At 33.6% G+C, this 21,220-nt stretch overlaps 1 protein-coding gene and 1 pseudogene across 3 annotated transcripts in view; both read left to right on the top strand.

Moving 5' to 3' along the window:
* Positions 1–19,817, top strand: part of Rbbp8 (RB binding protein 8, endonuclease) — a 67,781-nt gene extending 47,964 nt beyond the window's left edge. The window contains exons 13-19 of one of the 3 annotated variants that reach the window (XM_071602669.1): positions 470–558; positions 1,724–1,838; positions 5,082–5,225; positions 7,662–7,731; positions 9,660–9,756; positions 16,800–16,941; positions 19,449–19,817. In XM_071602669.1, coding sequence (XP_071458770.1) covers positions 470–558; positions 1,724–1,838; positions 5,082–5,225; positions 7,662–7,731; positions 9,660–9,756; positions 16,800–16,941; positions 19,449–19,546 — 755 coding nt within the window. In that variant the 3' untranslated portion in view covers positions 19,547–19,817. Of the gene's footprint in view, positions 1–469; positions 559–1,723; positions 1,839–5,081; positions 5,226–7,661; positions 7,732–9,659; positions 9,757–16,799; positions 17,002–19,448 lie in introns of those variants that run through there. The other 2 variants (XM_071602668.1, XM_027935660.2) reach the window with 2 other exon arrangements.
* LOC114092986 (acidic leucine-rich nuclear phosphoprotein 32 family member E pseudogene) lies at positions 13,109–13,861 on the top strand (annotated as a pseudogene).
* Positions 19,818–21,220: the final 1,403 nt, after the last annotated feature.

The following is a 21,220-nucleotide window of genomic DNA, read 5'->3' as shown; positions in this document are numbered from 1 at the left end:
ATTCACCATTTGTTTTGGGGGGATTGACTAACTTCACTTAGCATTATCTTCTCTAACTCCATCCATTTACCTACAAATGCCATGATTTTATTCTCTTTTATTGCTGAGTAATATTCCATTGTGTATCTATGCCACATTTTTTAAATCCATTCATCTATTGAAGGGCATCTAGATTGGTTCCACAGTTTAGCTGTTGTAAATTGTGCTTCTGTAAACATTGATGTGGCTGTGTCTCAGTAGTATGCTGTTTTTAAGTTCTTTGGGTATAGAGAAGAATGATAGTTGGGTCAAATGGTGGTTCCATTCCAAGTTTTCCAAGGAATCTCCATACTGCTCTTCATATTGGCTGCACCAGTTTGCAGGGACTGCCTATTTTCCAAAGCAGCTAAACCATTTCACATTCCCATCAATATTATGGGTTCCAGTTTCTCCATGTTCTCACTAATAGCATCTTTTCTCCATATCTAAGATGCATCCTTTGAAAATATCCAGTGGAGTATAGATCCAGGAGCAGACCTTTCTCAGTATAAAATGGATGTTACTGTAATAGATACAAAGGTAAGTTAAAAAATAAAACCAAAGCCCATTTGGTTCATATTCTAATGAGCTATAAACCTCCTCTCCTGTGACCTGAGATAGCTAATTCTTAAAACCTTTATTTATTTATTCAGAAAACAAATAAAGATGTTTATTCTTCCAACTTTATATTATTTTTGAAAGGGTAATAATACTTTCTGACTTTAAAGGCCTTTTCTGAAAACCATTAATATAGTTTTTAAAAAAATGCAAAATTCTACTTATATCTTTTTGCATATTTTTATTGGTATATTAGAGCTGTACATAAAGATGGGATTTGCTGTTACATATTCATATATGCTCACAGTAAAATAATGCAATTTGGTCAGATCTTTCCCATGTATTTCCCTTTTCCCTCCCCTCTTCCTCTTAGTTATATATTTTAAATATGTAAGTTAAATATTTTAAATGCCCCCCATTCCCTGTACCAGGAATTAAATCCAGAACCCTTTTTATTTTTTATTTTGAGATAGGGTCTTGCTAAGTTGCTGAGGCTGGCTTTGAGATCATCCTGCCTCAGCCTCTCAGGTTGCTGGGATTACTGGCATGTGCCACCATACCCAGCTAAAATAATTTATTTTTATCAAAGAATTCATTATATGTCTTGACTAGCTTTAGAGTAACATACCAATAAGAAAAGGTTTATTTTTCCCATTGATTACTTTTTTTTAAAATTGTTTTGCCTTATATTTAGGTTCTGCATAGATGGAGAATTTTTTCATTTGGTAGAATAGTAATAACAAAAATTTTAACAGTTGCTAAGATAATATGTACACATTAATAAATCAAATTTGATTATTGAAATTGTCATTCTTGGTATACAATGATGTTTATTATAGTGAGGGTGACTGGGGAAGAAGACAGGAAAAACTCCAAAGAGTTCATTGGTAAATAAGCCTCCTTTCCCATAGCAGCAGCCCTCTTTTCCTGTGTTTGAGAGAAGATGGTTATATATTGAAGCTAAAATATTTTACAGGCAATAAAATCTAGATCTCTGTTCCTAAAGAATAAAAATAAATATAACAGTTCTCAGGAATAGTAAACATTTATATTACATATGTTTTGCCAAAATTTTTTAGTAAAAAGAAAATATAAAACCATAAAGGAATAATCATTAAAATCTTGGATTTTTAAAATATTTATTCAGGATGGCAGTCAGTCAAGATTAGGAGGAGAGACAGTAGACATGGACTGTACATTGGTCAGTGAAACCGTGCTTTTAAAAATGAAGAAGCAAGAACAAAAAGGAGAAAAAAGTCCAAGTAAGATTTTTTTTTTATTGTAATAAAATTTGAAATGAAGTTTAGTCATATCATTGTACTGGTTAGCACAGTGCCCTCTTTATCATAAACTAGGGTTTTTTCCTGCTCTTTTAATTTTATGTTTCTCTTTAGCAAAACTTAGTTTCAGTATTTTAGGGGAAAAAAAATCTTTAACTAAGATAATTTTATTTCAGAAAAAATTCAACTGCCAGTTTTGTACATGAAATTTAGTTGGAGCACAGCCTCATTGTGTGTTGCTTGTGATTGCTTACTCTATTCAAGGAAAGAATTAAGTACTTGGTGCAGAGCCCATTTGGCTCCACAAGACTAAAATATTCATTATTTGATCTTTTAAGAAAATCTGATCATTAGATAGTTTTTCATAAAAAGTGCAAAGGGGATCCTAAGAGTACTGTGTTTTATGATTTTCTAAATCAATTTAATAAAAAAGGAAAAATCTAGTAAGACATTAGTGTAGAATCACTAAATGGCAAGAGAAAGAGTTAATCTATCATATTAGCTTTTATAGACAACGGATTTAGTCAAATCAGGGTCTACCTACCTTTGTAGTAAGAAACTGTTAATCCTTCACCAAGAAGTTTGATTTTCCACAAGAGGAGAGAGAACAATGGAATGGTTCTAGTTAGCACTACTTTAGCATATGATGTGAGAACACATAGACTGTTAACAGTTGTCATTTATCATCTTTATGTATTGAAGAGTTAGAGCTAGACACCTGGGGATACAATACTAAAAGTGGAGGCATTTTTCAGTGATCACCTGTTAGACATTCAGGCAGGTGATACATTCCTTCTGCTGAACTTTCTATAGTCTACCTTCTTAGGGCCTTTTTTTTTTTTTTTTTTTTTAAAAAAAAAAAAAAAGCTAGTCTTGCTTAGCTTCTCTTAAATCGACATTTTATTTGCTGCCCCAAATGCAGTGAGTGATATTTCAGTATTCCTTGCCTTGAATCTTTGTTCTTTATTTTTTTAAAACATAGAATTTATTGTTATTTTTTAAAATTTGAATTACATATGGGATCATCATCATTTTTTTTTTAAATCTTCAGTCTTTAGATATGATTAAGCAGATGGCTTGTTGTAAGAATAGTATGTGAAATAGGAGACATTATTGAAACCCTATTTTGGTGGGGGGGGAATCTGCCCATAATATGTAAAACCTTTTTAACACTTAGAATTGTTATTATTGAAATAACTTTTTAAATTACTGCTAATATTTTAATTCAGAAAAATGTTTTCTATATCTCTATTCTGTGTTAGACTTACTAGGTGCTGCGATAGATCAGTAAAGTTATGCTTTCTTAAGTATTTTGCAGTCAGTAGTCAGACCAACAACAACAACAAAATAAGTCAGCAATTTAACATTGTGATTTACTAACAGCATATACAGAATGCTTTATGGATGTGTATTATTATTATAGCACCTGACCCATGGAAATAATATTTTAATTAACAGATACACCCCTTAGCATTAAAATAAATATTTAATCACTCAATAATAACAAGCAAAAATTCCATACCAGGAAGTATTTTAGGAACTGAAAATAAAAAAAATTAAAAAATACATATCTCATGGAACTTATATTCTAATGGGAAAGAAACAAGCAGATATATAGTATGGTAGATGAAATACATGGTATGATAGATGATGGTAAGTCAAGGAGAAAAGGCAAGGTGAGAGTGATAGCGCAGTATGATTCGGAGAGGTAGTAGAGTAATCTCATCTGACCAGTATTCTGTCAGTTTTGTTTTTGCTTTTGTTTTGTTTTGTTTTGGGGGTTTTGTTTTGGTACTAGGGATTGAGCATGGGCATTTTTTTCACTGAGGCTCTAAGTTGCTAAGGGTGGCCTCAAACTTCAGATCTTCCTGCCTCAGCCTCTGAAGTTGCTGCAATCACAGGTGTGCATCACCATGCCTGATTTGTTTTGACACATTTGTTAGCCAGCTAAATCTGTTTCTGGTTTTTCTTAAATTCTAATGTATTTTAAAATGTAATTATGAGCAAGGTGCTGTGGTGCATACCTGTAATCCCAGCAGCTCCGAGATGCAGAGATAGGAGGATCCAGAGTTCAAAACAAGCCTCAGCAAAAGTGAGGAACTAAGCAACACAGTGAGACCCTGTCTCTAAATAAAATACAAAATAGGGCTAGGATGTGGCTTAGTGGTTAAGTGCCCCTGAGTTCAATACAGGGTACCTAAATAAATAAATAAAACGTAATTATGTAATGGGAAATGTAGTTAGAACTCGAAAGATGAACTTAGCACTTCTATATATCAAATTGGGCATTGGATTATTATTTCTATAAATTTAAACTATCAAGTGCTAATGGTGATACAAGAAAATACTGTTTTTCCTACTTCATTAGAAAAACAAGTAAGAATTTGATAGGTTTTAATGTCTACTGTTTATACAATTTTTGTTTAAACTTGGTGCTTTTTGTCATTTATTTTGTTGTATTTTTTATTCCTCACAGCTTCTTTGGTAAGACTCCTTTTGGTTTATATGAATTGTACATGAACTGATACAGGGAAGAGGCTTTGATGTTTGTAAGCTGGTTATGTCAGTAACAAAAACTAGCATTTTCTTCACATGAGTAAAGGATATTAAAAACCATTATAAATACTCAGTTAACTGCCAGGACATGAGAGTTTATTTTTGCCTCATGTACCAAGTATAATTTAAGCCTCACCATAAGAATCATGATTTAAGAAGTGCCTTTAAATATCTCAATGTATACATTATAGTTTGTTAATCACTTACAGTCACTTAGTTAACCCTTAATATCACTGTTTGTATCTATTATTTTTAGGATCACATTTTTAATACATGTTCACAAACATCACTTATTTATGTCTGTTCACTTAAAGAACACTTCACAGCTCTGTTTAGAACCTATATTTTAATAGTTATGTTTTAAAGAATTGTTTTTAAGCATGTCATTATATACATTACAGTTTTTAACCCATTTATATTCACTTTAAATAAAGTTTACAGGTCACATTCTTAGAACCATCTTATACACTTGAATCTATAAGTTCTTCATACATCTCTTCATAAAAAGAATACTCTTCAAAGTAAAGCCTATAATCCACATGTAACAAGAGTCCCTAAAAACCTCATTACATTATTTTGTGGCAGTTATTATAGGTTTCTCCTTGGTCTACATGGAAAGCAGAAAGCTAGTTTTGTTCTAAGCCAGTGCTTTTTTTTTTTTTTACGTAGATGGAGAAAATAAAATGAACGATAGCTTGGAAGATATGTTTGATCAGACAACACATGAAGAATACAAATCTTGTTTGACAGATAATTTCTCCCAGATGGAAGATGAAGAGGAGGAATTGTCTGCTGCCACAAAGAAACCAAATAGTAAGGCTGTTTTCTCTTTAAATTATGGCTTATCCGTTAAACTGAGTTCGGTAAGCAACTCATAAAGCTAATTAACCAAGGCTTGATAATGCATTATTGTCCATTTGTTTAATTTTCTCAACCCTATATTACAAAGTCCTATTTGATCTTCCTTCATAAGAAAGACCATTTTTTGAGGTAATAGCTGAGTACTTAATTAGGCATGCAAGTGAAAGTATCTAGAAGGCAGTTGGCATGTATTTAGAGTATGGACAAGAAATCCAGAATAAACAATCTGAGGGCAGAAGGTCATCAGCAAGTAGATGGTGTTTAAAGCCATGAAATACGAGTGAAATCACTTTGGTATTAAAAAAATAAATAGAAAAAAAGAAACATTTAGGGTTCTGACCTCTACAACATGGCAACTTTAATATCTCAGAGAAACAAAGAACCAACTAAGGAAAGTGAGAAGAAGCTTTAGATTGTGTGGTAAGAGGGAAAGACAGATGTACTGTTCTGGAAGCCAAGTGCACATGTTTCTGTATCTTCATTATACTTGTCCAAGTCCTCTCTCTTCTGAAATCCTTATTGAATCCAGCTGACTATTTGACATCTGATAAGCATCTTTAACTTAATATAGTCAAATTAGAAATCTTTATTTTTCTACCTGAATTTGATCTTCATTTGCTTCTCCAGATCTCATTAACCATAGTACCTCTCCACCTCATTGCTAAAGATAGAAGTGGGGGCGTCTCATATTTAACCTCACCTTGTGACTAGTCTAATACCATAGGTAGCAGTACTAGCTCTAAAATATATTTTATGTCACTTCACTTCTCTCCCCTTTGGCAGCAAACCACTGCTGTCTCATCTATTTTATCATAGACCTTCTAACTTGTCTTTTGTTTCAGTTGTTTCTCCTCTACAGAATATCAAGAAGGATTTACTTTAAATGTAGACTGGATTGAATTCTTTTTACTTTAAAATTCATCAGTGATTAGAAGTTATTTGAATAGCCATTAAGCACAGGAGAGATGTTCAGCATTATCAGACATCAGGGAACAAATACCGCTTCACACCCACTGAGATTATTAAAAAGACTAGTACTACCTAATATTGGAAAGGTTGAAGAGCAGCTGAAACTTCCACATACAGAAGGTAGAAATATAAAATTGTTAATAAGACTACTTTTGAAAATGGTTTGGGAAGCACTTTTTTTTTTTAATGTCTTCATAGAGGTTTGTTCATTTTTTATATCTATCCATCACCCAGAAATTTGAATCCTAGATGGATTACCCAAGAAAATATAAAATATACAAAATAATGTGTTTAAAATGTTTTTAACCATACTATTTAAAATAGCTCAAAACTGGAAACAACCCAATTATCAACACATGAATGGAATATTACTTATCTAGTAGGAAAGAAACTACTAGACCCAACAACATGGATGAATCTCCATTTTGTTGAGCTAGAAAAATACAAATGATAAACAAACATACCATATAATAATGTAGTCTTAAAACAGGCATAACAGTTATTTAATGAGAGAAAAATCACTGTGGGAAATTGAAACTCCTTCTCTTAGACTTTGAGGCCCATCGTGTTCTGATATCTGCCCACCTCTCCAGCCTCATCTCTCCCAGTCCTTCCCTTTCTTCACTAAATCTCAACCATACTAGCCTTCTCATAGTACAGTAACATACCATACTTTTCCCTATTTCCATACCATTACCTGTAACATCCCCACCCCCACCTCTTTTCATGGCTAACTTTTCATTTATCAGTTACTACCTCTGTGTTCTTTCTCAGGTAAGCCTTAACTGTTCATTCACCTGCTTAATGTTAACTGTCCACTTTCTTTCTTAAGTTCTGTTTCTCTCACTGTAATGTAGACTCCATAAGGACAAGAGATGAGGTCTTTCTTGTTGTACCTTGTGTGTCCAGAACTTAACACAATGCTGAGTAAATTCTGATTCAGATTAGATAACAGTTGTACTAATTTGAGTCTAGACATGTTGAAATTCAGATCCCATGTTCTGAGTTCTAGTTCTTAAATTTTGTCCCCATTTTCTGATCAAATGCTCTATTTTATAGTTATAACCTACTTTAAAGACTAAAAATAAACAGGACAAGTAAGTGAGATATACTAAAAGCAACCTTCTGTTATTCTTTCTTGCCAGATGATAATAATGGATATCTGAGTAGTTCTTTTAAAATACTTTCTGAGATGTAGGTGTTTAGTAACTGAGATGTGGTTCAATCAGCACCATTTTCATTATGTGAATGAAAAAGAAAAATTAGTGATAGAAAATTTAAATGAGTTGCCCAGGGGTCTAGAGTATGAAACTCAGTAAAAAGGGAAGCTTTGATACATGTCATATTTCTTTCTGAACAAGCTAATTATTTCTCATTAAATTCTACACTCATTTTGTTACATGCTTATTTTGTTTATAGCACATGTTGATAAACAAGATAAAGTCAAGCAGAGAGCATTTGTGGAGCCATATTTTAAAGATGAGCAGAGGTAAGTGAGTCTTTACTACTATGAGCAAGGAGATAGAAGTACAACAGAGCTCTTTGTTGGAATATCTCTAAGCTCTTAAACTATCATTTTAATTAAAATACAATCATTTACTTAATTATCATAACCAAAAAGGACTCAAGAATAAAAATGACAAACTTTACAAATATAGGAATTTTTACTAGCACCACACTTTTTTTGTTTGTTTTTTGGTACTGGGGCTTGAGCTTGGGAGCACTTGACCACTGAGCCATATCCCCAGACCTTTTTGTATTTTGTTTAGAGACAGTGTCTCACTGAGTTGCTTAGCACCTCACTAAATTACTGAGGTTGGCTTTGAACTCGCAATCCTCCTGCCTCCAGCCTCCCTAGGTGCTGGGATTACAGGTGTGCACCACCATGCCCGGTTATCACTCATTTTTTAAAAGAGGGTAGTTACAGTTTTTGTTTTGTTTTTGTTTTTGTTTTGCTGTGCAGTAACTTCATGTTTTATCCCTAGCAATGGACACTTTGAATGTTTACAGTCATGCTAGCACACATAATTGCTGTTATGAATAGCTTTGCACTCCCCCTTTTTATATTTTTGCTTATGTATCTTTGGGATAGATATCTGAAAGTAGAACTATAGAGTAATGATTGTCATTTTAGAGGCACACTAATTTTAAAAAAATGTATTTTTATTTATTCTGAAGCTACTAAATAGCCAGATACATAAGATATACATAAAGAAAAGATGATAAAGGTATCAATTTAACTTGTTTACTTTCCCCACTGAGAATTCTAGCAAACCCGGGAAAATGCATTGTGTTGTGTCAGGGACAAAAAACTTAGTAGCCTTCTAAATGATGCTTTATGTAAGGTCTTGCTCCTGATGGCAATTTAATAGTGGATTCCCTAGTACATTGCAATTACTTCAAAAATAGAATAGCTAATATTCAAAGGAAAGGATAGAGCCAAGATATGTTCTGTATAAGTTTACAATTTCGTGAAACTCTTTGAAAAAAATATATATTTGTAGCAATATTTTTTAATCATCCTTTCTTGATCTTTCTTTTTAAATTGTCAGATTGCTTCAGAGTTGAGAGTTCTTAGGTTAAAACACAACAGGAAGCCAGGTGCATGTCACACCTCTGTCATCCCAGCTACTGGGGAGACTGAGACAGGAGGATTGCAAGTTCAGGATCATCCAGGGCAACTTAGACACTCTAAAAATAAAATACAAAAAGAGCTGGTGTAGAACACCCCTGGGGTCAATCCTTAGTACTGCCAAACAAAAACAAAAAGGACCTGTAACTTCATTTACTTATAAAAACAGCAGCTAAAATTTAATATATGTGCAATTACCAGCTCTTCATTTACTGTCTTTTAAGTGTTAATTTTTCTGCATACCTATACCTCACTGGCTTGGACCCTTCCTAAGTTTTTAGTGGTTCACAATAGGATCCTGGCCATTAAAGAGAAGTACAAATTTTAATTGTGCCCAATATTTTGAAGAACTCAGGATAAGTAGAGGCAGCAAAAGGTTATATTTCTTTTGTACACAATTGCAAATGGCATACAAATGGATAAATCTGTTCTTCAGGGAGGAATAGGTTAGCCCTGAAATTTGAGTTTAACAATATAGTTATTAGCTTTTTAATTAGTTATATTTTACCTTCTAGCTTTAGCTTACTATTTTCTATCAAAGACAAATAAGAAGTAATAGTTCTCCTTCCCTTACAAAGAAATATCCACAAATGGACTTGACATATAATAGGCATATATGTCATTGTTTTTCTAATATACTGAATGCGCATCTCAAATATAATGAATTAGTGTTTGGGGATTATTTCTCCTCTGTGCTTAAACCTTTGTTAATTTAAATCTTAAGCCAAAGATTTTTGCAGTAGCAAATGAGTTAATATTAAATTCAGTTTATTTTGTTCCCCCAGAGAGACTAGCTTACAAAATTTCCCTCATATTGAGGTAGTTCGGAAGAAAGAAGAGAGAAGAAAGTTGCTTGGACACACATGTAAAGAATGTGAAATTGTAAGTACTAATGTAACCTCTCTTTTATAGGTTATAAATGCATGATTTAAAAATCACAGATACAAATTATATTTATATCCAGAAACCATGTTTGAGCCAGGAATAATAGAAGAAATAAATATATATATGTGAGCTATGACCTGAGAGAATGAATGAAAATGAAAGCCCTCAATTTCTCTTAAACAAATCCGAGGCCTAAGCCTTAGTTCTTATGACCAGTTTAAGACATTGGTACCATTTTTTTTTTTCTCTGTATTTATTTTGAAAGGCTCATATACATGTACTATTCAGGGAAATTTTTGATATTTCAATAGGAAATTTTTACTATAACATTATTCCTTTCACCAGCACTTGCAGAAGATTAGTTATACTTACCAGTATAAGCTTTTTTCACTGTACAAAATTTGATGAATAAGCTTTGCTTCATTCTTAGAAGGATGCTTAAGTAGTTAGTGTTAATAAAATAATAGTCCCAAGCAGGTTGTAGTTTTATTAATACTGTTTTCTGTTTCTTTTCTCACTATGTAGTAGCTGTCAGATGGCTGCCCCCAGCAATTTACTTCCCCATTTAAATTTCCTTTTTAACACCTATAGACTATGTGTCAGCTCTTCATCACTGAGACAAATTGCCTGAGGTAAACAACTTAGGAGGAGAAAAGGTTTATTTTGGCTCACAGTTTTAATCCATGGTCACTTGGCCCTTTTGTTTTGAGCTATAACAAGGCAGGAAGCAAAGAGAGAGAGGAAAGGACTAGGAGCCTGTTACATCCTTAAAGAGCATGCATCCCCAGTGACCTTCATCCTCCAGCTAGTTCCTACCTTCCTAAAAGTTCCACTACCTCCTAGTATCAATGTCATATGGGGACCAAGCTTTCACATGAGCTTTTGGGGAACATTTAAGATCCAAACCACAGCCAGGAGCTGTACCACACACCTTTTAGTACCAATCAAGAGGATCACTTGAATTTAGGAGTTTGTGATCCGCTCCCTCAACTTAGTAGACCCTATCTCAAAAAATTAAAAACATGATCCAAACCAAAACAAGCTAAAAAATTTGGTGAGCAAGCACATTAAAATTACATGTGAAAGTATAAATATATTGCCATGCAGGTAAGCACTTGATGAAAATATGCACTCATAGTGGGAATACTGTAGTTTTATTTTGTTTTTGTTTTTGTTTTTCTTTTTTTTTAACATATTTAGTTGTTGATGAACCTTTGTTTAATTTAGCTGAGAAACAAACCTAGTGCCTCACCCATGCCAGGCAAGTGCTGTTCCACTGAGCCACAACCCCAACCCTATAGTTTTGACACAAAAATTTTATCCATGTTTGCATTAAGTTCAAATTCTTTATGATCACAGTTCAAAATAGTGAAGTCACTATTTTGAAAAGCAGTTTGAAAATGTAAGCAAAACCTCCTATATCATGAGTTTTCATAACATAACTTTAATTCATAATTTAACTAAAGAACATGTTCTCCCTAAGTAAATCTCCCAACTTTTAGTTATAAGCATAATTCTTTATGATCTAGAACTAATCCTACTAATTAGAAATCATTGCTAGAAACAATGTCAATTTGCTTTTCTTCTGATAGTCATTTTCTATGCTGTTGTCCAGTCTCTGAAAACCATTGTTTCATACATTTTATATAATTTTTTTAAGTTAAGATACGAGGGTGAATCATTTCATTATTCTATCATGACCAGAAGTGACACATCCTGTCTCGTGTACTTAAAATACTATCCGTATACTTATAGTTACTAAATTTATCCCATTGCCTATTCCACATAGAATATGTAATATACATGCAGTTCTCAAACGTCACCACTGAGTCTCCTTCCATTGATTCTACTTTGAAAATATATCCCATGTTCATGCTCTCATTAGCTCTACAGCCAATGTCCTGGACCAACTACTGTCCTCTATTTATTTATTGTTTTAATAAGATTTGCTTTTTAGAGCAGTTTTAGATTCACAACAGAAATGAGCACAAAGTACAGAGTTCCCATGTACACCCATCTCCATTTTTTTTCAGAAGTCTAATCTCTTTACAACATTCTTCAAACACAACAGCAAATGGTCTTTTCTCCCCTAGTGATTATTTTAGAATAAAAGTTAATTCATGTAACCCCTGCCCAAAACCCTTCAGTGTCTTCTCAGCTCACTGAGAAATAGAATCTGAAGTCCTTATCAAGGACAGCAAACTAACATGCCATCTCCTCTCTCTGGATTCTACTACTCTCTTGGGATTGCTGTGTTACAGCTACACAAGCGTACTGTTGTTTCTCATATACATTTTGGTTTCATGGTGAGCCACAACCCCACAACCCCAACCCTATAGTTTTGACATACAAATTTTATCCATGTTTGCGTAAAGTTCAAATTCTTCATAGTTCAAGATAGTGAAATCACTATTTTGAATAAGCTTTAATTATGTAAGGTCATCTCATCCCAAAGCCTAGACTCAGGTAATAAAAGCTGTATAGCAATGAGAATGATGAAAAACATGCTCAAAAAAAAGTGTTCCATGGCTGGGGCTGTAGCTCAGTGGCAGAGTGCTTGCCTTGCATGTGTGAGACACTGGGTTCAATCCTCAGCACCACATAAAAATAAATAAAGGTGTGCTGTCCAACTAAAATAAATATTTTTTTAAAAAAAGTGTTACAGAGACTCTCTTAAAGCCTTTAATCTGTGTAAAATTAAAAAAGAACTTTCAACTTAACTTCTACCCCTAAGTCTGTCACTTTCAGTAGATACCTTTGGTAAATTATCACGTAGATTTTCATCTCCTCAAGTATTTGACTAGAGTGTATGACTACCACCTGTGTTTTGTTAAGCTGTAAACTACTGCTTTGTTTTCTTGAGGTCTAGAGCTTGAAGACCTGTATAGTTTTTATCCAGGTCTGTGTGAAGTTCAAATTCTTTATCATCATAGTTGCAAAAAATAGTGTGCCTTTGATCCTAATTGAAAGTACAATATAAAGGGGGAATTCATGAATCCTACAGCATTTAAGTGTCAATCTTTATTTTAAAAAACTCTAGAGATGCTCTGAGCAGCCATTGAAGGGGAAGGAACTGCTCGTGTGTGTATATATGTGTGTGTGTGCGTGCATGCGTGTGTAGACGCACTCAGGTGTGTGGACAAGGAGGTGGGGGCAGCCGAGTTAGAGTTCCAACTCCTTGGACTCCATTTGCTATTCTTTTCTTTCTCCCCCACATCGGTCTGGTGGTAGTGGGCGTTTAAATTTGCATTTCTTTTCATTCATTTTCAAATCTTTTAAAATTTTAGGGTTGGGGGTAGTGGGGAAAGCAGGAAAGGGGAAAGGAGGAGCAGAAGAGCAGGAGGAGGACATGGAGATGAAGAAGAGGATTAACATGGAGTTAAGGAACCAAGCCCTGGAGGAGGTGACAGAGTTAGTTCTTCATAATTGCCTGTGTGGCAATGGGGAAATTGAAGACCTGAATGACACTTTTAAAGAACTAGAGTTTCTGAGTATGGCTATTGTGGAATTAAGTTTATTGGCCCAACTTCCCAGCTTAAACAAACTTTGAAAGTTGGAACTTAGTGACAATATAATTTTTGGAGGCTTGGAAGTTCTGGCAGAAAAATGTCCAAATATTACCTACCTCAATCTGAGTGGAAACAAAATCAAAGATCTCAGTATGGTAGAAGCTCTGCAAAATCTTAAAAATTTGAAAAGTCTTGACTTGTTTAACTGTGAGATCACAAATCTGGAAGATTACAGAAAAAGTATTTTTGAATTGCTGCAACAAATCACATTCTTAGATGGATTTAATCAGGAGGATAATGAAGCACCTTACTCTGAAGAGGAGGAGGAGGAGAATGGAGATGAGGAAGATGAAGCTGGTCCACCTGAAGGATATGAGGAAGAGGAGGATGAAGATGATGAAGCAGGATCAGAATTGGGAGAGGAAGAAGAAGAAGAAATGGGCTTTTCTTACTTGACAGAGAAGAAATTCAGGATGAAGAAGATGATTATGTGGAAGAAGGGGAAGAGGAGGAGGAAAAGGAAGAAGAAAGTCTCCAGGGGGGAGAAGAGGAAACGAGATGCTGAAGATGATGGAGAGGAAGAAGATAACTAGGTCATTCTAAGACCAGATTCCTCAGCATTCCTGGGTTTGCAGTAGAGTGATCACATCTTTGTTTTTTCATGTACGATAGATAGCTATCCCTAAAGAAGATACTGTGTAACATCTTATAGAAAAGTGTGGTTTTACTATTTTTGCCTTATCATTCCAGTTAAGATTTACTAGTCTGTTAATGATCATGTTGTATGTAGAGAAAAAATTTCATTGACACTCCCCCCATTAAGACATTCTCTAGCAATTATATTTAGAAGCTTAATTTTTCTAGTTCAGGTTCATTGTATTAGTAATTTTTAGTCTGAAAACATGATTGCTTTTACAAGTGAAGTTTGGTGCATTTCATTCATAAGATTTTAAAGTTATTTATAAATTAACTGAAATTACAATCATCTGTAATATGAAATGACAGTGTCTTGAATAAGTTGTGTTTTTTTGTTGTTGTTGTTGTTGTTGTTTTAAGAGATGATCCAGGGATCTTTATTTTGAAGGCATTGACTTTTTTTTAAATAGCTAAGGATATTTGGGTGGGTTTTTTTGTCACATGAATTAAGTTGGAAAGTAGAAGCAGAACAATAAAGGTTCTATTCAGCAAGATAGTTTATGGATTTGGGGGAGGTTCTAGTCAGTAATATAATTCATGGATTTTGTGGTGATTGATAGGATTTTATTTTTGAAGAAAAAATTGCCTATACTAAGTGAGACACACAGCTGAGCCCTTTCTGTAGGCTGCAGATCATGAGATGCCAGTGATTGTTTATTTTCTTTTGTTTTAGATGTGCATTTTTTTTCTCCTCTCATCAATTTCTTTATGATCACCTTCCCTTCTTGTTGACTCCCCTCTCTCTATCCCAAAAGAAAGCTGGGAACTTCTGGATACCCAGAAAACCTTTAGTTTTATACCTCAACCACCTTTTCAGATCTCTCTGGGTTTTAAACAGAGTAGAAGAAACTGAGAATTTTCTGAGATACAAATAATGTTATTGATTCAATTTTAGGCAGCAAGCTCTGCTTATTGTAAATCTTTCTTGACTGACAACACATAAGACCATATAAGTAGGATGAAGAAAGTAAAGAAGCAGGGGAAGGTTTTTGAATTAGCATCAGTGTCATTGCCTGTTGATAATTAATGAGACATTTATGTTAATTTTTAAGTTTGCATCCCAAATTATTTGGGTACCAACCCTGTGCAGTATTTTTAATTTTTCTGAGTAGAACCTTTAGTTGTTCCTATAGTTTTAAAACATTACCAGATGTAGCATTTAATTGGAATATTGTAGGCAGTTGGAAAAATATTTGGGATTAAATATTAAAATTAAGACTCATTTTCAAGTGACTGTCCATTAAAATAGAAGAATATTTGGAATAAGTACGAGTGTGTGCTTACTTACATGGCTACTAAATAAAATATAATGAATAGACAAGTACATCTCTGTTTTTGTCACGGAGGCTCCATTTTCAAGGTTATTTCTTTGTTTAGCTTGACTATCTAAAAATTTTTTCTTTGTTTTGAATATTTGTAATGCAGGTTTTTAAAAGTGTCAGTAAACTAATTGAAGCTATTCTTCTCTACTGGGACACATTTAAATTATGAATGTAGTACTGCTGCTGCTTGGTTTTTTTGTGTGTGTGTCTTTTTTTTTTAGTTTAAAATGTATGACTTGGCATTTTAAAGGTTATTTGTGGAGAAACTAAAAAGTTGCACAACTGACTGAAATAAAACACTTGGAATAAATTTAGTAGGGGGATCAGAAAGTACAAAAGATTAACATTTTTCTCCTAATTGTTAACAATTGATATGCCCTGCTTTAGTCTCTAAGAATTCTTATTACAATACTATGCCAGATTATAAAATACTTATTTTTAAAATGAAATCTATGTATTGACTTTCTTATCAATCATCTTATTATCCAATCAAAATTAGAGTTCTTTGGTTTGAAAACAACACATAGTGAACCTCCAGATAACTTTTAAGAACTTATTTAGCTTTGTGGATGGTATTTTCATGCAAATAAGTAAGGGGGGGTTATATTTTGTAGAAGTTTGGGGTCCTATTTTAATGCTCTTTGAATTCTAGTATGTATATAGTGTGTTAAGTTCTTTAAGAATCTCTCCTTAAATTTTGAGGTTAATACTTTTGTGCAACTGTGTTTTTTAATAAAGCCATGACAGTGTTAAAAACAAATCAAAAAGCAGTACTCATGATCATTCTTTGATTGTTTCTGACTATTCCCTGTTTTTCCTGTGACTGCTGTAACTTAAAAGTTTTTGAAACAGAATTGCTTCACATAAATTGAAGATTTGTTATTTTTTAAAAAACTCTATAGAGATAAAAATAAATTTCTTTTAAACACATGTTGTATCTAAATAACAGTTGAGAAAACTGTAGACCTCTAATTTTTTACTGGTCTGGCAGAATGAAGAGTTTGTACACAAATTAACATGTCGTGAAGCACATGGTAAAGTTCAAATGGCTTTTTTTTTTTTTTTTTTTTTTTTTTGCATTAAAGGAAAATACAGGGTAGGGCACCTGTAAACAAGTCAATGTAGTACCTCAAGTCCATAAAAATTTTGTATAAGGACAATAAGAGGCCATTTTCATGAGAATGAGTCGGATTATTGAGCCAGATACATTTTTTGTCTTTTATTGCAAGTTGTTATTAATGAAATAGGTAGTATATTAATTTATATTGTAATGCAAGCTCCCTTTCTGACTCGTGAAACAAACATTTTACAGACCGTTACCAGCACTGATTGCTGTAAATAATTAATACTACAAGTTTTAATTACTGATATTATTATCAGTGAGTATTAAATTTCCTTAGAATACTTAATATTTCAAACAGTGACATGTTTGGCATCTAGTTTATGATAAATTAGCATGACACTCTTTTTTTTTTATTCCTAATTGAAAACACTTTCCAATTTTTGTTATTAGTATTATGCAGATATGCCAGCAGAAGAACGAGAGAAGAAGTTAGCTGCCTGCTCAAGACACCGATTTCGCTACATTCCACCCAACACACCAGAGAATTTCTGGGAAGTTGGTTTTCCTTCCACACAGACTTGTATGGAAAGAGGTGAGAGTATAGATTGTAAAACTTTTGGAATTAGTTGTTTTAATATTGTATATACCTAAGTCTGGACATAAACCTTTTTCTGCAGCAAATTAAGTACTAGTTCTGTAACATAATAATAAATTCGTAAAGATTAAAGACTTGCCTTCAACTCCTCTGATAGTTTAATTGAGATCAGACATAATTTATGATTACTTGAATGAGAGACTTTTTAATAAAAGAATCTGTTACAAAGTTTATATTTTGAAACCTCACTTAATCCAGAATGCCAGGTGTTTAAAAACTGTATCTGAGTTTAAAAAAAAAAAAAAAAGATGTTTGTTAGATTATTGACATGCTGCTGGCTCCTTCAAATATGGCACTTACATTTAATTTAAGAATGTACACATCTTTAAAACTGCCAGTAAAAGATCATGAGTAATGATTTTTGTTGCTATCTTGTCAGCATTATCACTCACCAGAAGTGCAGTGTTTAAAAAATTCATGCCTGAACTTTCTTGGTTTATATTAATTTTCTCTCAAATTTAGTTGTAGTGCTCTGAAGTCCTCATGTTATACTGTCTCTGGGTCGGCATACTCCCATTTCTGTGCTCAGGCTGGGACTATCAATCTAATCATTCTCAGTACAGCCATGTAGTGCATAATGACCTTTCAGTCAACAGTGGGTCACATATACAACAGTGGTTCCATGGGATTATATTGCCCAGCAATGATGTTCCCATCTTAGTTTGTGTTCATACACTCTGTGGAGTCCTCACAATACAATTGTGTAATGACATTTCTCAGGACATGCACCCATCATTAAGCCACATATGACTGTACTTGGGCAATATAATCATTCATAATCTCTCATAATCATTGTTCCATTTTGGAACTTCATTGTGACCATTGTTCCAAATAAAATAAAATGATCTAGAGTCCTTGCCTTTAAAAGAGTCATTCAGTTAAGCAGCATCCATTGCACAAACCCATCATTGTGAAAATATTCTAGGGGAACTTATAAGAGCATCTAATAGCTAGTCTTTGTGGTAGGACCTCTTTAATTCAAGATTTTACTCCCTGTGTTTACTGCATGCTTAGGTACTTTTTTGTCTGTATAAATCTGATTTGTACAGACATTTACTCATATATTCTTTTAATAAAAGAATGCACTTTTATGCCTTATGAAACTTTTTAGTTCACAATCATTCTAAAACATAAGGGATGGATAAATGTTCATGTTAAATTTGTGCAGTTTACTATGTTCCCAGTGTACCTCAATGAAGAAACTGTTTAGAAAAAAGCCAATAGGACAGAATATATTAGCTAAGCAGGGATTAATCTGAACTCTTAGTATATTTTGCTGTTTTCACCATGATCTGAAGACACCCTGGTTATAGGCCAAGTCTTGTGGTTTTATGAAAGTCTTATTATGACTTTTATGAAAATTGTAATATGTTTTCTGAGATGCGACTGAAAATATAGTAAGTTCAGAGTATATATAACTTGAAATTCAAATTTATAACATTTAGTAGCTCTCAGGTCTCACGCCTAGATTTAGATAAATATCTAAAAGTTTTACCTACAAGAAGATAGAGTAGCATTGAATAAGCATTAGATAATAAAGATTATCATCTAGAATTTCAGTTCAACCTTGCTATCTTATGCTAGCCTCAGTTAGGAGTTGTAGGTCTAGATGTATGACTAGCAAAATGGAAGAAACTTACTCACTTTTAGGAAGGTTTTTATATATTTTACTGTGAGATAGTTTTTCCAAAAGATGCAAAGTCTTGGGCAGCTATTAATCATATTTTCACTTTCCTCATTGACAAATTGGAATAAGTCTCCTTGATATAATCTCTCTCTGCCCGGTCGCTACATTGGATCATATAATCAGGCTAAAACCTGTGTTTGTACCCCTGGTAAGGTCCAGAAGTGTGGCAGAGCACAGTCCTTCCCTGAAAATTACATGAGTGGAAACACCGTGGGAGAATCTTAATGGTCTGAAGAGTATAAATGCATGTCATCTAATAAACAACTAATTCAAAAAAATCTTTTTAATAAGCATCTAGAATTTACCATAATAGAGTTCATGTTTTGTTCCCATTTACAACCTCTGGGAGGCAGAATAGGAACATACCTAAGAACTTTGGTTCTGGAATTAGAGGTTGGGCAAGGTTCCAGCTCTTCCACTTCCTAGCTTTGTGAACTTGATAAAATTGATTCAACCTCCCTGGGTCTCCATTACCTCATGAGTAAAATACGTATAGTGGAAGCTGCTTCACAGGAGTGTGAGGGTTGTCTGAGTTAACATATCAAAGCTTTGATAAATGTTAGCAGCTTTTACTGTTACTATAAATGAGCAGACTGGTGCTAAGTAATACAGTCATTGTGTTGCACAGCTAAAAAAAAAATCACAAGAACCACACAAACTTAAAAGGCATTATATAAAGACAAATAGTTACTGGGTGTGTACAGAAATAAATTTATGTTGCAAATATACTCTTCTAAATTTATAATTTGTTTTTAAGGTTACATTAAGGAAGATCTTGATCTTTGTCCTCGTCCAAAAAGACGGCAGCCTTACAACGCAATGTTTTCTCCAAAAGGCAAGGAGCAGAAGACATAGATTTTGAAGCGAAAACAGAAGGATAGAGAAAAGTTTTTCCCCTATTAGTTATTTATAGTTAAGTTGGTATTAAACATTGATTTTTTGATCTTTTGTAAATTGATTTATAAATCATTTTTCTATTAAAAATGTTTCTAAATATCATTACCTTACCATACAACTATTTAAAAGGTGGATGTGTTTATATTTCTTGCTTTTGCACCTTTAAAATAATAAGGTGCATTTTGCACTCTAACTTAAGAGTTGTTATTTACTTTATTTGGTAATTATGGTTTTGAAAATATGATGATTGTTGTCCATGATTTGTTCCTCACAGATGTTTTCTTTTTACTCCATCCTTTTATTTTCATTCAGCATGACTTCATGTTAATCATTGCAGATTTTCATTCTCTTAATCATTTGCTCTTTGGTAGTTCATACCAGTGACATTTTTTTAAAAGGCTAAATTTTAGTAACCCACTTAACTCTTTTTTTTTTTTTTTTTTTTTTTCAATTTTTTTTAGTTGTCAGTGGACCTTTATTTTTTTATGTATTGATACATACAGTGCTGAGAATCAAATCCAGTGCCTCACACACGCTAGGCAAGCGCTCTGGCACTGAGCCACAATCCCAGCCCCCCATTTAACTCTTTAGCTTCTTTTGAATGGAAATGACATATTACTCTGTAATAAATTCTTTTCAGTGTATTTCACAGATACCAGAAAACTATAAATTAACATGATCCTTTAATCCGCTCATAATATTCTAGCCTTCACAAATTTTCTTTTAATCGTAGTTTGTTTTGTTTCTGGTGCATTTTTCAAGCTGATTTTATTGAGTTCTTTTCTGCCCATGTGTTCAGGTTCATATATTTTATTTCTCTGGTTTGACTAATGTTATGAACTTTCCATTTGGCCTCAGAATAGACACCAATTTAGAAACTTTCTGCCTTCCAGTAGTAGTAACTCAGTCATTAAGGTAACTGATCAAATGTGGGTCACCTCTTCAAGGGATTTTTTTTTAACCAGAGTCTGTTTTGCATGTTCCTTTAATCCATATGTTGGCAGTCTTATGTAAGCAGAAATAAGAAGAGACACTGAATGGAATGCTTCACTGAGCCTAAATAACCTTATAGACAGTCTTTACTTCTCAGGGTTCCTAAAAATCTCAGTGGCCAGAATTGTCACATGGTTACCTCTAATAACTGGAAAGTTAGAATTAGATCCTAATTGCCTACTTCCAGAGTCAGAGCTCACATCCCCAATAGCATAGAGCCCATGCCAGGAGTTGGAGAGATGCCTAGATTTGAACAGGGCACCACAGAATATAGGTTTCCACTGTATACCTACAGTAGATTTTGCTTTTTAGAAGGCAGCCTAAGCAGGGAGAGGAATAGATTGTCTACCTGATTGTAACTTCAAACCTCTAACCCATTTGTAACTAGTATTTTTCATTTTATCTTCAGTCACCCTGTGTGTTTGCAACTGAGTTCTCTCTTTTTATCTGCTGTTGACCACTTCTACCCTTAAATGGAGTAATGAAATAGGCTCTTTTTTTTTTTTTTTTTTAATTAAGTTTCAGAGATCCAAAACCAATGCTCTTACACGGGTTAGGCAAGCACTGTATCACCAAGCTATTCGCCCAGTCCAAAACAGACATTTCTTAGACCACTTGAATCAGAAGGGTACATTTAAA

Source organism: Marmota flaviventris, chromosome 16, assembly GCF_047511675.1.
Source record: "Marmota flaviventris isolate mMarFla1 chromosome 16, mMarFla1.hap1, whole genome shotgun sequence".
Taxonomy (NCBI): domain Eukaryota; kingdom Metazoa; phylum Chordata; class Mammalia; order Rodentia; family Sciuridae; genus Marmota; species Marmota flaviventris.
Note: the sequence above shows the minus strand (reverse complement) of the source record. Positions and strands in the feature narration are given on the sequence as shown.